General features: G+C 48.7%; 6 protein-coding genes and 1 pseudogene across 7 annotated transcripts; 3 read left to right on the top strand and 4 right to left on the bottom strand.

Moving 5' to 3' along the window:
* Positions 1-1,112: 1,112 nt before the first annotated feature.
* F4817DRAFT_52655 (uncharacterized protein) lies at positions 1,113-2,032 on the bottom strand. Its single transcript, XM_049307584.1, has 2 exons — positions 1,551-2,032; positions 1,113-1,487 (listed from the first exon to the last, which is right to left on the bottom strand). The coding sequence occupies exons 1-2, from the start codon at positions 1,736-1,738 to the stop codon at positions 1,190-1,192; spliced, it is 486 nt and encodes a 161-aa protein (XP_049153335.1). The 5' UTR covers positions 1,739-2,032; the 3' UTR covers positions 1,113-1,189.
* A 276-nt stretch (positions 2,033-2,308) lies between these two features.
* F4817DRAFT_t166 lies at positions 2,309-2,421 on the bottom strand (annotated as a pseudogene). The gene has a single exon. The product of its transcript is annotated as a tRNA-OTHER (tRNA).
* A 45-nt stretch (positions 2,422-2,466) lies between these two features.
* On the bottom strand, positions 2,467-3,898 carry F4817DRAFT_355310 (uncharacterized protein). The gene has a single exon (XM_049305640.1). It carries the CDS (start codon positions 3,450-3,452, stop codon positions 2,697-2,699), a length of 756 nt encoding a protein of 251 aa, XP_049153334.1. The 5' UTR covers positions 3,453-3,898; the 3' UTR covers positions 2,467-2,696.
* F4817DRAFT_52633 (uncharacterized protein) lies at positions 3,813-4,851 on the top strand. The gene has a single exon (XM_049307583.1). The coding sequence runs from the start codon at positions 4,115-4,117 to the stop codon at positions 4,745-4,747; it is 633 nt and encodes a 210-aa protein (XP_049153333.1). The 5' UTR covers positions 3,813-4,114; the 3' UTR covers positions 4,748-4,851.
* On the bottom strand, positions 4,852-5,926 carry F4817DRAFT_52628 (uncharacterized protein). The gene has a single exon (XM_049307582.1). It carries the CDS (start codon positions 5,802-5,804, stop codon positions 4,956-4,958), a length of 849 nt encoding a protein of 282 aa, XP_049153332.1. The 5' UTR covers positions 5,805-5,926; the 3' UTR covers positions 4,852-4,955.
* A 589-nt stretch (positions 5,927-6,515) lies between these two features.
* Positions 6,516-11,179, top strand: F4817DRAFT_321672 (putative glycosyl hydrolase, family 18; the record flags this gene model as incomplete). Its single annotated transcript, XM_049301311.1, has 7 exons — positions 6,516-7,135; positions 7,343-8,252; positions 8,350-8,370; positions 8,443-8,611; positions 8,693-9,105; positions 9,169-9,857; positions 9,928-11,179. 7 exons carry the CDS (start codon positions 6,516-6,518, stop codon positions 11,177-11,179), a joined length of 4,074 nt encoding a protein of 1,357 aa, XP_049153331.1.
* A 1,896-nt stretch (positions 11,180-13,075) lies between these two features.
* F4817DRAFT_362955 (uncharacterized protein) lies at positions 13,076-14,542 on the top strand (the record flags this gene model as incomplete). The annotated part of the gene is made up of 2 exons (XM_049306589.1): positions 13,076-13,479; positions 13,528-14,542. 2 exons carry the CDS (start codon positions 13,076-13,078, stop codon positions 14,540-14,542), a joined length of 1,419 nt encoding a protein of 472 aa, XP_049153330.1.
* Positions 14,543-14,900: the final 358 nt, after the last annotated feature.

Below are 14,900 nucleotides of genomic sequence, written 5' to 3'. Positions count from 1 at the left end.
TTTGAAATATAATAAAATAAAATTATTAATAAAGAAAAAAAAAAAGAAAAAAAAAATAATAATAATAATAATATATTTTTTAATTTATTAAATAAAAAAGAATATAATAAAAATAGTAAATTTAATATTAAAAAATATTTAAAAAAAATAAATAAAAAATTAAAAAATATGGAAAAAAAATTAAAAATTATTAAAATAATTGTAAAAAATGTTAAAATTAATAAAATTAAACTTTTTAAACTTATTTAAAAATTAATAAAAAATGTAAATAATATTATAATAAAGTTAAAATAAAATAATTTCGAATTAATTAATATTAACGTTAATATTAATTTTTTTATAAAAGTAAACGGTTTTTAAAAATAATAAATAATATTTATTTTTGTTATTATATTATATTTAGTTAAAAGTTATTATTAATTTAAAAAGTTAATAAATAATATTTTTATTAATATTTAAATTATTATTAAAAAAATTATATTATATGGTATAAAAAATAAAGTAATTAAATATATTTTTAATTGGTTAAAAAACGTAATATTTTAATATGTTTTAATAATTTTTACATATGTTTATATAAAAGGGTTATTTAATCCGATTGGTTGTAAATTCGGGCTATTGTGCAGCCCCGGGGGGTTGCTTCCTGTTTATATTTCCATTTTCTTTGGAAATCGCTTTTAATCAATAAATTTTTATCAGAAATTAACGATTAAACATCTCTCAGGGAAGCATCCGAAATTTATTCTATTATTTATTCGGCTAGATAGGTGCCTAGTTTGCTTATATATCAATAGAGAAATACGCCCCAGGGATCCTGATTTCCAAACAGAGGTATCAGAGGTCTATTTAGTGATGCCTGATGAGGATTTTACCTTTTCGCGATTCCTCAGGATCGATGCGTTCACTGACTGTATCCTCAACCCATCTAGCACAACGTATCCTAAGGTGCAAAATCAGGTAAAGCTCAGAAGTTTCCACACTATCAAAACCACGAGCTTGAGAAACCGCCTCATAAGACCAGTCCTAGGCGCATGAACTTGCGCTGAGTCTCCTGTTAGATTTAATGGCGGTGTCTTCTCCCAACCATCTATCAGGACGCGCGCCGCGTGGACACTGGCTCTAAAACCGTCCTCGCGGAACCCAAACCCCATCCAGGCACCGGCAAACGCGATACCCGAAACGCCGTTGATTAAGTGAATGTGACGAGACATGAGGATACTCTCTGAACTAATGAGCGGGTGGTAGAAAACGTGGGTACTCTGCACTGAGCAAGGACTACACGGTCGAATGTCTCTCTAGACTTGTCTGCAAAAATGAGTGTCATCTTTTTGCCAGTCCGCACTACCCTATGTACCGGAGTATGTAAGTGTAGTCGGTGACAAGGTGGGAGGCTACGTTGGAATGCCTCGATGTAAGTCTGCGACCCATTTCGAAAAGAACGCCATCCAAGTCTTTTCACTACGGCATCTAGTAGACCGCGTTGTAGCCTTCTCGGGGGGATCTATTAGCAACTCTACAATTTCCGACCTGAAGGCCACTAGTAGACTCACATGAATTGAATGAGGAACTTGGCGGGAAACGTGCGAGCGAACTCCTCCGGGTCGGTACACCATGGAGCAGCTACCATTGGAATCAGGAAGTAACTTATGAACCTCTTCGAATACATATTAACACTTAGTTGATTTTTGAAAGCGGGACACATGACGCTAGACTTATGACCTACGATATGAGGCTTCATCCATTGCGATGAAACCACTGTCGACGTTTACAGTCCTCCCATTGCCCTCGAATGGTACCGAGTTAGCATGTCCACCGAGCTTGCGGTGAGTCTCGTAGATTTCCACGGTGCAATCGTGTTTCTGCAATTCCCAAGAACATGCCATACCCGTGATACTCCCGCCGACAATAGCAACTCGAGGTGCACGAGACGGCCCCTTCATTCTTGATGAATTGTAACTAGTTGGTTCAACAAATGTGATATATTAATAAGCCCGTGTGAACGAAGGTAGCTATAGTATACTTAAAAGGTACAGTATTTAATCAGATATGCCCTCTCATTGAATGGTAGTCTTAAACCCATAGCCTTATATTTGATGACTACCTCCTAGGCAATTCGCACGTGGCTTTGCCAAGCTCAAATGTGCGAAACTTTTGGCCTTAACCTTCGTACGAATAAGCTTCGATAGAAATTTAAAGGAGTACAAATAGCAATAGTCTTATTATTTATATATAAATTATAATAAAAAAATTATTAAAAGAGGAAAGTTTTATGTAATTTAATTTTTTTTTTTAAAAATAAAACATTATTTCCCAGAGCCAGGATTTGAACCCGGATCCCTTCATCCCTTAATACGGGCATGGTTCCGCAACGCAAGCGTCCCCATGTGTCAGTTTGGAATGTTACCATTACACCACTCTAGGTTATTTGTTAAATTCAATCAGTTAAACAAACTTATAAAGGGTAAGCTAGGACATGTTATAGTTTATTATCTCAGTGCCTCAAATTCAAGGCATAATATATGTATTGCTTAAGTAGGTAACCCCCTTTCGCCTCTTGTGTCCTTCTATAACGCCTTTCATAAAAGCCACATGTCCTAATGGCCATACGTTCCATCACCACCGGTGTTATATTTCGATTAGGTCTGCATACATACATAGAAAACAAGAGTAGAGACAATCAAGCCAACCCCAATCCTTCAAGCCATTGCCAGATTCCTGATTGCCCCGGACGACCGAGTCTCGCTGATAGTAGATCCTGTTGCCGTAGTCGTACTGGAGGCCCCGGTAGTAGCAGTAGTTTTAGTAGACGCCTCGTTCTGCTCGGCCTTGAAGACGTTGACCAGTCCCTTGCCGCCACAGAACACCTTGCTGTCGCCGGTGCAGGTGGTGTTGCAGTGAGTCTGGTTGCTCGCCCACTCGCCGCCCACGTAGCTGCCACACCAGCACTGGTTCCCCTCCTGCACGCCTGCGAAGACATACGCCTTGAGATAGCACGCGTTCTCGCATTTGGGAATAGACAACGCTGCATCGCCGCCCTCGGGGCTCAAGTTCTCCTCGAGGATAGGCAGCGCGGGGTACTCGACATAACAGCCCATATCGGTCCAAGAGGTAGGGGAGGGTCCGGGCGTGACCACAGAGGTAGTGGAGACAGCCGTTGTCGAGGAAGAAGATGAAGTGGTCGTGATTGTGTTGTTGATCTTCTCCATGGTAACGATGCAGTACGACTGATACTCCCATGGTTGGCAGTCGAGACCGACGGAGGGGTTCCATTCATGGAACTCCTCGGGGGTGATCCCAAACAGACTGCGTACGTATTCGCACGGTTCATCGTCGCTGTTGTTGTACCATTCGATGCAGTCTTTAGTCGTCTCTGGGTCCCATTGAAGCGTCGGGTTGGGGGTACCGCAGGCGCGGCGAACCGCCACGAGCAGAAACAAAAGGGAGGCCTTCATAGCAGCGCTGATGCAAATCGAATTACTAGGTAAGCCGGTGAAGAAGAAGGTAGGAAGGGTGGACGATGGGAAGAGGAGCGGCAATCCAGCAGCTACTGGAGTCGCAGGCAGAAATCGCGGCTATAGGTATTCTCACTTGCTTGCTTCGTTTGTTTCCCTCCCTCTCTTCTCTCTTGGCGCCAAGTGAAGCCCATATTTCAGCTTATATTTCAGCTCATATCGGTGTCAGTTCAGTTGTAGTCTAGACTCTAGAGTCTGAGTTAAGACTGAGTCAGCTCAATTAGCCCAACACCAGGGACTATACAGGACTATACAGGGTCTGATTGGCCGTTACAAGGAGGTCCAGGTGACAAGAACTGCCAAGAAATACGCCGCGTAGTAGCTAATAATTCTATTTAACCAATCCTACGATAAGGACTATACATATAGGACTTAATTATATTTTATATTATGCCGCCGTTACACGACAATCTAAATAACAAAGACCATTCACCATTCACATCATACGGATTGGCGGATCGTACGACGTAAGCACGAGGTATCCCGACGTGCTAACTATCAATAACCCTTGGCAGCTTTTCTCCTTCCGCTTCAAGTCAACGGGCCGCAGACTACTATGTACGCTATCTACCTGCGTTGAGCCCTGCTGTTAGGAATCAACAATGACCACCTTTCATCCATTTCCGCGCCTCCCAACCGAGCTTCGCAGGCGCATCTGGGCCTTGGTAGTCGAACCTCGTGTCGTGGAGGTCCGCGTCGTGCCTGACAACCCGCTAAAAGTTCAGAGGCTAGTCTCGCCCACGCCGGTGCCAGCAATGCTCCAAACCTGCCAAGAAGCTCGTAACTTGGGCCTGTACAAGCAGGCCTTCTTCGAGGTCACCGCCACCAAGGTCAACGCCGCCGCGGGTGCGGAGTCTCGCTATGTCTGGCTCAACTTGGACATCGATATGGTCTCTATCGGGAAAACCTCGTTCAGAGCTTTCGCACCCGTCGCATTATCCATTAAGCGGCTAAGGTTCGAGCGTGAAAACTCGGACGAATCCTTCTACCACTTTGAAGTAAGAGAGCTCTGGGACTGGGTAAACACGGAGGAAATCCATGTAGTTTGTGGAGATGGGATGGAGGCATGGCATGGGGCTTCCCACGAGCACTCCTGGCCTTGCGCCCTGGAAAACCTGTGGTTCTTCGATCCAGACGATGGTCGGATGATGAGAAGCTTCGAGATGGAACAGATGCTTGACGAAGCGCTGGAGGAGATGAATAGACAAAATGACGAGGCTGCTGAAGAAGCCTAAGATGAGGGCGGATATGACTACCTTAGTAGTGCTCGTCTCAGTCAACTAAGAGTTATCTCATCGAGGGAAATCAATCATTGCATTATCTACAATTCTATCGCCGTGTATACCACAACCGCGCTATCTATCCTATTCTCCTTTCTCATGCTCTGCCTCCTCCAACTTTCCTACTTTCCGACACATAATAACCACTTCTAAATTGTCCATCTTAACGACAACTCCGACTTCTGTCCGTCACCCGCTTGTATGACTGTATCACTACGCGGTGATCCTTTGCCTGCTTGTTGCTCCCGCCGTAGAAGTTCTTGAGAAACCCCTGAATCTCCTTGTCGACATCAGGCACGCCCTTATCCTTAGCTTGTTTAGCCGTCTCTTTCCAATCCACGGTTTCCCACACTTCGCCAGTAGCAGGATTGTTCCCAGATCCTAGTTTCTGTATTTGTATGTCCATTTTGCCACCTAGCTGGGCCTTAGCTTCCTGAACGAGATGAGGGCCGTGATCTCCAGCCCGCGCCTCGCTGACCTTGTCTAAAGTCGCGTCGAAGCTATCCCAGAAACCCCGGTTGCCACTGTTCCCTTTGTTCTTGTACGCATTGTTAACTGTGTCGCCGACACGCTTGATGTAGTCGTTGAACTCCCACGCGTCCTTTACGGCTACGTAAGGCGGGAAGTTGGGCACCTTGGGGTTCTTCCCTGGGCCGTTGGCGAAGAGCTTGTAACATTGCTTGGCCGTCCCCTCGGGGTCCAACTTCCCATCGGAACCGTTGACGGACCAACCGTTTGGAGTAGGGGTCTTGCCCAGGAACACCATGAGGTCGTCAAAGTTGCACCGGGTGCGACCCGAGTTCTTCTTTGGCTTGCAAGCATTCCACTGGGTGCATGATTTGGTCTTCGTGTCCGCTTTGGCGCACTTGAAGCCGATCGTCTGGTCCTTCTCATCGTTGAGCCCATCGATCTCGTAGGCATTGAACAGTAGCACGCGCTCAAGGCATCCCTGGTACCCTCCGGCCAAGACTGCGGAGAGGTGAGAAAGAACGAGGAAAAGATTAACTTTCATGATTGTTGCTGGTGCACAAGACTCGACAGAGCAAGGAAGAAGTTGAGTCCTAGGTGAAGTAAAGGATGGGTGAAGAAAAATGATTGATGAGTTTGCTCCCAATTCCAAGACCGTCCTTCAGGCTCAAGTTCACAGCGGAGCTGTATCCGATCATGTTCTATTAGAAGTAGAACTGGACTAACATATGCCGTGTTACCGTATAATCTCCATCTCCGGTCTGATAGGCCATTCTGTTGATGGTTGTATTGACTATAATAATGCTGTCAGCCTGGTGCGAATCTGGCCCCTTGGCGACGGTTTAGTCTGCGGCGTATAACACGCAGGTGCTCTTTTAGCACGTAGCGAGATCCTAACTTCATTCCCTCGCCGCACTCTTCTTGTCTCGTGACGATTCATTTGCTAAACCCCTGTTGATAGGGCTGACTATATCGGAGATGAGGGTACTTGTATATTCAAAGAGGCGGAAGCAATCCAGGTAGTGCTAGTAGGACAACATCAACCCATGTCTATGCCAAGGTCATTCTCACCGGCCTTGTTCTCGATATCTTGAGCTGCTCGAATGCGTGAGCTCCGCCGTCCAACGTTCGCTCAGCTCGCCTGTGCTCAGTCGCTTCTATTTTTCTCATCCGTCTTATATTTGTTCCCTCTCGTGCCAGAGAGTCAGAGGCTTTCATCCCCTCAGCGAACCTGCTTGCGCAGTTCCATGCTATCATGAGGGCTTCTTTACTTGTTCCTTGGGCCATCTTGGCTTCCGAGGCTTTTGCATCCCATTCTCATATCGAAATCTCCCGCCGAGACGAAGATGTCGCAGAACTCGAGTCGTGGCTCGCGACGGCCCAGCGAGCGTCACTTGATACGCGCAAAAAGTGCCCCGTGTCATGCAGCGCAACCAAAAACAGCAGCTCGAGTACCGAATGGTTCTTGTTTCCAGACGCTGCAGAGTTGGCGTCATGTAACGAGACTATGCTGCTCAACATGGTTGTCAAGACTACAGCTGAAGATCAAACAACTCCTACGGCTATGAGGGCATGCACAGCCGACTATGGCTCCGGTGTAAAAGCTGCATTCGTCGCGGACGAGAGCAAGGCATCCCTCTGTTCAACGTCTAATCGTGTCCTGAAGGAGGCCTCCATCTACATGCACGAACCACAAGTCGGCAGCAATGCTGCTGAATTCTCTGTCAACCATTTCCTGGCTGCTGGGCATCAGATTTCCCGCCATCTCGCATTACAGGTACCCTCCTGCGCTCACAACGCAATCGAATTTGCCTATTCCCAATCAGCAGCCATTGGCGTCTTTGCTGGAGCCGAGATTCATCAACACGGAGTAACGTAAGTACCCCAGGGGTTCAAACTTCTTTAGCCCATAAATCTGTCTTTGGACCTTCCAGAATACAAACCTATGATGCCCGTCTCGTATGGATACCGCAATATGAGCGCCTTTACATTGTCTTTTCTTACTCTTTTCCCCATCCATAGCCTACGTTCGCACCACACACTTGCTTCCGTAGAGGCCTAACCACTAACCTAGTGCCACAGCTCGGATGTTCTCAACAATCTGCTGAAATACGCAGAGGAGAAGGCCATATCTAAGGCCACTGTCGTCCAGATGTGCGGTACCGATGGCCTCGGCGCAGACTATAGCTTCGGCATTGTTGCTGCTAGTGTCGCGAATCTCCCATTCGTCCAAGAGGCTGTCAAGACATGGGCCGACAGAGAATGTGTCACTAAGCCGGGCGTGGGAGAGCCTTGGATGTCGGTCACCCTGCGTGTTCCCTCGCCCGTTGAGGTCACGTCAAATAGTAGCACCGATATGACGGCATCATCTGGCACTACACCCGCAAGCCTCGGGGCAAGGTCGCACCTTACCAAGAGGGCCGACTGCAAAACAACCAAAGTCGAATCCGGAAATGGATGTTGGGCTGTGGCCGACAGGTGCGGGATCAGCCAGGCAGACTTGGAGAAGTACAATCGCAAGGACCTTTGCAGCACCCTCATCCTCGACGAGATCGTCTGTTGCAGCAGCGGCACTCTGCCTAGCACTCTGCCACCGGGCAACTCGGATGGCACGTGCAAGACAAGGACCGTGATCTACGGCGATAGCTGCGGCTCACTAGCATCCAAGTGCGGTATCAGCGCGGCGGACTTCACTAAGGCCAACACCAAAGCCGATCTATGCTCGAACCTGGCCGAGGGCCAACAGGTTTGCTGCACGGCCGGGAAGATGCCGGACTTGAAGCCCAAGCCCGATCCCGACGGCAACTGCGCGGTGTACACGACCATAAAGAACGACAACTGCGCCAAGATAGCGGCAGCCCGTGACCTGACCGTGGAAAACCTGGAGAACTTCAACAAGAAAACCTGGGCCTGGAACGGCTGCGAGAAGCTCTTGCCCGACTTCAAGATGTGTGTGAGCACGGGAAGCCCACCCATGCCAGCGAACGTTCCTGTGAGTACTTTCTTGCTTAATTCTCGTAGGTGCCTTGTTAAAGTACCTTGTTAAAGTACCTTGTTAAAGTACCTTGACTAACGAGGATTCTTAACAGAACGCTGTTTGCGGACCAACGGTAAGAAAACGCCCCCCGTCACACTACATATAGTCATTATGGCACTACCCAGGCTAACGTGGATATGTAAAGGCGAATGACACAGCGCGGCCGCCCGCAGGAACCGACTTGAGCACGCTCAACCCGTGTCCGCTTAATGTTTGCTGCAATATCTGGGGCCAGTGTGGTACGACGGATGACTTCTGCGTCGAAAAGAAGTCTGAGACCGGTGCTCCTGGAACCTCGGGCGCAAAGAACGGATGTAAGTTACGCTGTCTCTAGCTACATTGTTTCATCAAGAGCCATGCTGTGAGAAAAGCATCGAGCTGACTGTAGGGATCAGGTGTCAGCAACTGCGGCAGAGATATCATCAAAGGATCTGCGCCGGCTGAGAAGATCAAGGTTGCGTACTTTGAGGCTTGGAACCACAACCGCAAATGCTTGACCATGGATGTCGACCAGATCGACACAGATGTCTACACTCACATTCACTTTGCCTTCGCTGATATCACGCCGAATGACTTCGCAGTTGATATCAGCAAGGTCCAGGAGCAGTTTGACATCTTCAAGCGTATGACAGGCGTCAAGAAGATCATTTCATTTGGCGGATGGGACTTCAGCACGATGCCCGGGACTTTCAACATCATCCGCACCGCCGTCCAGCCTGGCAACCGCGACAAGTTCAAGAGTAATCTCATTGAATTCGTCGACGAGCACAATCTCGACGGCATCGACCTCGACTGGGAGTATCCTGGAGTGAGTGACCCACCTCCCCCTCCCCCTTATTCTGCTTGGCAGGACTAATGAGTGAACACGCAGGCCCCTGATATTCCCGACATCCCTAGTGATGATCCGGTCAATGGTAAGAACTACTACGAATTCCTGTCCGATGTTAAGAAATCCGTGGGCTCTTCCAAATCAGTTTCCTTCGCGGCACCGGCATCCTATTGGTACCTCAAGGCGTTCCCCATCAAGAACATGGCCAAGGACCTCGATTACATCGTCTACATGACGTACGATCTTCATGGCCAGTGGGATTATAACAACAAGTGGACTTCTCCCGGTTGCGAGACCGGCAACTGTCTGAGGTCCCATGTCAACGAGACGGAGACCAAGGACGCCCTCTCTATGATCACCAAAGCCGGCGCCGCCTCGAACAAGGTCGTCGTGGGCGTGGCCAGCTACGGCCGGTCGTTCAAGATGGCTAAGGCGGGTTGCGACTCCGAGGGATGCCTGTTCACGGGGTCACCCCGCGTGTCCGACGCCGCGAAAGGGCGTTGTACGGATACGGGGGGCTACATCTCCAATGCCGAAATCGACGAGATCATCCAGAGCGGCAAGGTCAACAAGCAATGGAAGAGGGAAGGCTCTAACATTTTGGTTTACAACGACACCGAGTGGGTAGCCTACATGGACGACGACATGAAGAAGTCACGGACCGAGTTCTACGATTCGTACAACTTCGCGGGCACTACCGACTGGGCCGTGGACTTGCAGTATTTCGCGGAGTAAGTCTCAGCACCATTCTTGCACCATTCTTGCGCGCTTCCGGTTTCCTTCCGTACTAACGACATCTAGTGGGAGCGGCGGCGATGGCTACGACGATGATTACGAATACGAAGTCGACGACAATTATTGGTCTCCGTGCCAGGGCTCATATACCACGCTTGATCAGCTCGACCAACGGAAAGACTCTATGCCCGCCCACTGCATCGAGCAGTACCTACTAGACGTCCAGGTCGCCACCTTGGAAACAGCCCTGAACAAGTACAAGAAACTTATCGACGACGGCTACGACGACAAGTTCTCCATCTACGAGGAATACGTCGCGGACCAGGTTCCCCCTCAAGTCAACCATTTTATGGCCAGCGACAAGGTGGACCAGTACTTCACATGTAAAGAGACCAAGTACATTACGTGCTGCAGCAGCTGCCGCTATGCCACCTGTGCCGAGACGTGCGTCAAAGGCAGCGACTGCAAGAACGGCAGGGGTACGATTGATATAACGTGCCCCCGGATGGAGTTCCAGCGATCCATAGCGGACGGCGACCAAACCCCGATCCCCAACGCCACGTTCACGCTCAAGGACGCTGACGGTTTCTGGAAAGACATTGGAGAGGAGTACGGCATCGAGGAGTCGTGGATCAAGTTCGGTAGGCGGCTCATGCGGGTCAACAACGGGTGCCAATACGCGGGCAAAGATGTCAACGAGTGCATGGACAAGCAGAACAACTTCTTCTACAACTACCCCCTAGCCGACAAGGTCACGGTCTACAACCCCAAGGAGGTCATCGGCGACTCCTTCCCCAAGGCAACCGACATGCTCGACCGGTTCAAGATCGTGCGGGCGTACGGGGATTGGGACGACCTGATGGAGCTGTCGGACCTGGTGGATGCCACGTCGCTGCCGAGCTACTCGACGGAGGAGGCCGTCTCGAGCATGGAGAATATCGTCGAGAAGGCCGGCGAGATCGAGAAGAAGCAGCGCGAGGAGTTCATCCTCAATTTCATCACCGGACTGCTCTTCTGGATCCCCTTCGTGGGCGAGGCCGTCGGCGCCGTGGGAATGACGACGGTCCGCTCTCTGCTCCGGCTCATCGGCGCTACCGGCGACGCGGGCGTGGCCGTCTACGACATCGTCAACGATCCCGAGAACGCCTTCATGGCCGTCTTCAGCTACCTAGCGGGCGCCGGCCTAGGCCGCGCCGGCTTCAGGAACGCGGCCAACTCCCGACGAGGCCTGACCTCGTCCGAGTACGACAGCCTCGGAGGCGTAAAGACGAAGCTGGACTTGGTTGAGAGTATCCGCGGCGGCGTTTGCCCTAGATAAATAACTTGCAGCCGACGCCGTCCGACCTAGTGTTAAGAGTCGAACGCGGGAATACTGTAAGAGCTTAATAAACCTTAGATTTAACAGGTTTACTTATGTTAGACATTAGGAAATGCTCTATTCAGTACCATAATTCTTGTAAATCTATACATAGATCGGAATAAACGGTTAGTCTTATATTTCAAATACGATTATTTCGAATACTATTAATCTCCTTCCCTTGAACTTGAAAACTACATTATTTTTAACTAAGCTCATTCTATACTGTACCACAATCCGTAACCGACATCATGGCAGCCGTTATGGACGATGGGGAGAATAAACTACGTTCTACTGAAATATCTAGCCTTGGACGCCATAATGACCGATCCTCTTGCTAATTGGCACGTTTCTAATAAGGGGTTTCCTCCTCGCTTCTGGTGTCTTTCAGTAATACTATGAACAGACTCTCATCACACAATACTCTAGCTCTGATATCTCCTGGATTTCTACAGCTTGTGCCTTTTTCATTCTATCCGCCGGTCTCGTAACTGGACCTTCCTCTACTTACCACTTTTCACCCAAGTCAGAATCCCATCAACAGATCCCAACCTAACCCCGGATCTCCTAGCCATACTGAATGAGGCCTTGGTAGTTGGTCGGCTTGTAGCAGGCTTTGTCGCTGCAATCTTTGTTTCTCTAGTTCTGGGCTCTATATTGTTGTACTGTTGGATAACTGTTGCTACGGTAGCTGGTACCATTGCCTGGGTAGTATTCTGGGCACGATGCCAGGCATCCTGGTGACTTTACCTGCAGCATTCATACCCCTTTTATGTCCGTCGATAGCTGGGCCGCAACACTTGTTGCTTATCCTATAATCCATTTGCGTTAGAAGGCACAAATTACTGGAGGCACTTCAGCATGAATTTGTACCATTCTCTAGTTCTCTTGGCTTTAATATCCCATGAGAATTTCACTGAGTTAGACATCTAAGACATAGTTATCTAACCTCATTGTACCCCTTATTAGATTAGCCGTGCGGTGCCAGTCCATTACGGTGAATTATAGCCCGTGCCCCAATAAGAAGTAGTGTAGTAGTAGGTAACGTCCTCCTAGTCACAACTACCAACTGGGGCATCGTATATACAACAATAACATCACCCGTAGTTGCTACCGTGGGTGTTCCGTACCGCGAAAGGTCTTCGTTGGCATTTCCCGTAGTCTGCGGTTCAACCACGTCACTATCTTCGAGGCACGATGCCTCGCCAGTCTTGATATCAACATATGGCGAGCCACCATCTACGCAGAGTACGTCATAGGAGCCTTTCTCATTATCATTGTTGGGGGTAGTATACCACATTGTTGGTGGTATATCCCCGTTGAGAACTGATTGTACGGCACGACGCCTCAGCTAACCCATACTATTGACATCAGTAAGACAGCCATTCACGTCTACAGACTTGGCTTTGTAGTTCTGCACCGGCCAGTACGAAGTGAACAGGCTGATAGTAAAAATTAACGTGGGTCCCCCTCGACTACTTATGCTCTTGCGTATCTCTTGTTGTTGAAACTTGCTGGTCATTTACCATAACACGAAAGCTGTGGTCTGACACAGTTGACGCCTGCTCCTTCTTCTCATTGTCCTCGAAAGTAAATGAGTCAAAAGGTAGATGCTCTAACGTCAAAACAATAAGCGGATACTTCAACAAAATATTCCTCATCATTTTACGCATCCAGGTACCTTTCGAAACCATACTTTAGGTACCTACCTACCTTACATCATATCATATACATCCATACGCAACTGAAGCTCTCCCAACCACACACCTTCGTCACAACAAAATGGATCCTCAAATACCCTTTACTGAGGGTAGCCCGCCATCACCGTGGCGCACCATCTCAAGTGACCCCTCACCGATGGCTGCTGAGTTGGACTATGTCCGATGCGCTACCTTGCACAACAGGCTCCTCGAGAGAGGCTGGGTGGACTCTGGACAGCAGCTGGAATATGACGGCAAGGGTGATCCAGAAGAGTTTCTACACCGTGAAAACTGGTTCGAGTTTTTCGGGGCCGATGCTGAGAGCGTACGCAGTCGTCTCTCGCCATCACTGGTGGCTTTCCTAGAGCGTGCATTAGTCGTATCTAACCACTCTCTACACTACTATGTTGCGGGTCTATCTAGCCATGATTTCCTATGGTCAGACAACGAAGGAGAGATGAATACGGGGGTAAACCCAGATCGGTATCTAACTCTTTACACCGGTAGCGGTGTCCCTCTCGGTGTCGCTCCCGGTGCCGCCCCCGGACAAATCGGCCTAGTGTAAGCCTCACAGTACGTCTCCTAGTATCTCAGCTAACATAATGATAGCTTCGACCAAGTGGAAAACAAAGCAATCATACAGATGTCCGATTCCGACTCTTCAATTACCCAGAATGGCCGCCAGCAATGGTTCCCCCTCGAAGTTGTTCTCAGCGCCTGGCTTGACATGGTAGAAGTAGGCAAGGTGCAGGCCGTTAATAGCTTTGTAGAGCTTCCAAACCAGAAATTCGAACCGTGGGTAATCGTACCCTATGACATTCATGAGATAGAAGAAACACTTACCATCTACCACAATCTCTTGGATGCGATTGAGTCTCGGATCCCAGGAATTTCTAGGCCATCGAGTCAACAGCCACTCGTTCCTGACGATGCTCTGGCCGCGGCGAACATATCATATGGATTTGCCCGGGAATTTCTAAGCAATGCACGACGACCATCATTCCGTTATATTGCTCCGGGACTAGAAATACCCACTGCTGACACGTTCGGATACCAGCCCTTTAGTGCGGTCGATCCCGACCTACTTAGGGAAGACGTAGATATAGGTCCGACAATTCAGTTTCCTGTCTTACTATTTCGAGCCTCGGATATGTTCTACGCTTCCCCCAGTCCGTATGGAGTGAACGATCGCACGGGATCCCATCTCCCATTCTCCTGGCCATGGTCTCAAGTAAACGCATACCCCGCGGGACTTTACTTAACGGAATCGGACCAGGAAGCCGTATGCTTTGAAGATGGCGCCCGTATGGTGCTGCCATTCGGTATTGGGTCACGCGGATATGCACGCACAAGCGACGGAGCGAGGTTCGGAGAAATCAAAGAGGAAAAGGGCGCCGTCGTCCAACCACGCGATACACACGCCGACTTGTTCCAACTGGGATATGTGCCATTCATTGGTACACACGAGGTCCGCCTTGCTCAAGTCCTGAGAGCGTGGCTCAAGCAAGTCGAAAGCGGCGCATGGGAGGTTGGCGCGGATGGTGTGTTAGGCGGTATCGAGAAATGGAAAGAAGCTGATACGGAGGCTGGTTGGGCTGGCTATGTAGTACCAATCAGTTGGTAATGCGTTAAGACCGCTTGAGTGCCTTGGGTATTTGATATACGATCGAAGCATGCCCCTTAAGCTAGCTAAAGTGGCATCTCTAGGATCGTCTATGACCCTCCACGTAATAACTTGCATTCGACAAGGGATAGTTTAAGCACAAAATTGATATCTTTATCTATCCAAGGTTGAACGATGCTCAAATGCTTGTGTTTATGTGTCTCTGGGCTTTACTTTCGCGCCTGTCGTGAGGTCTATAATAAGACCCCTATTGTGGGCCACCCCCTTTTTAGATGTGCGATTCAACTTTCATAGATCTTGATACTTATTAGTAGCAGCGATACATTGGGATTCGCCTGTGGACGGCTATATGTAAAGT

Source organism: Daldinia loculata (genome assembly GCF_022478755.1).
Source record: "Daldinia loculata strain CBS 113971 unplaced genomic scaffold F4817scaffold_141, whole genome shotgun sequence".
Lineage (NCBI taxonomy): Eukaryota > Fungi > Ascomycota > Sordariomycetes > Xylariales > Hypoxylaceae > Daldinia > Daldinia loculata.
This window is presented reverse-complemented; position numbering and strand designations above follow the sequence as displayed.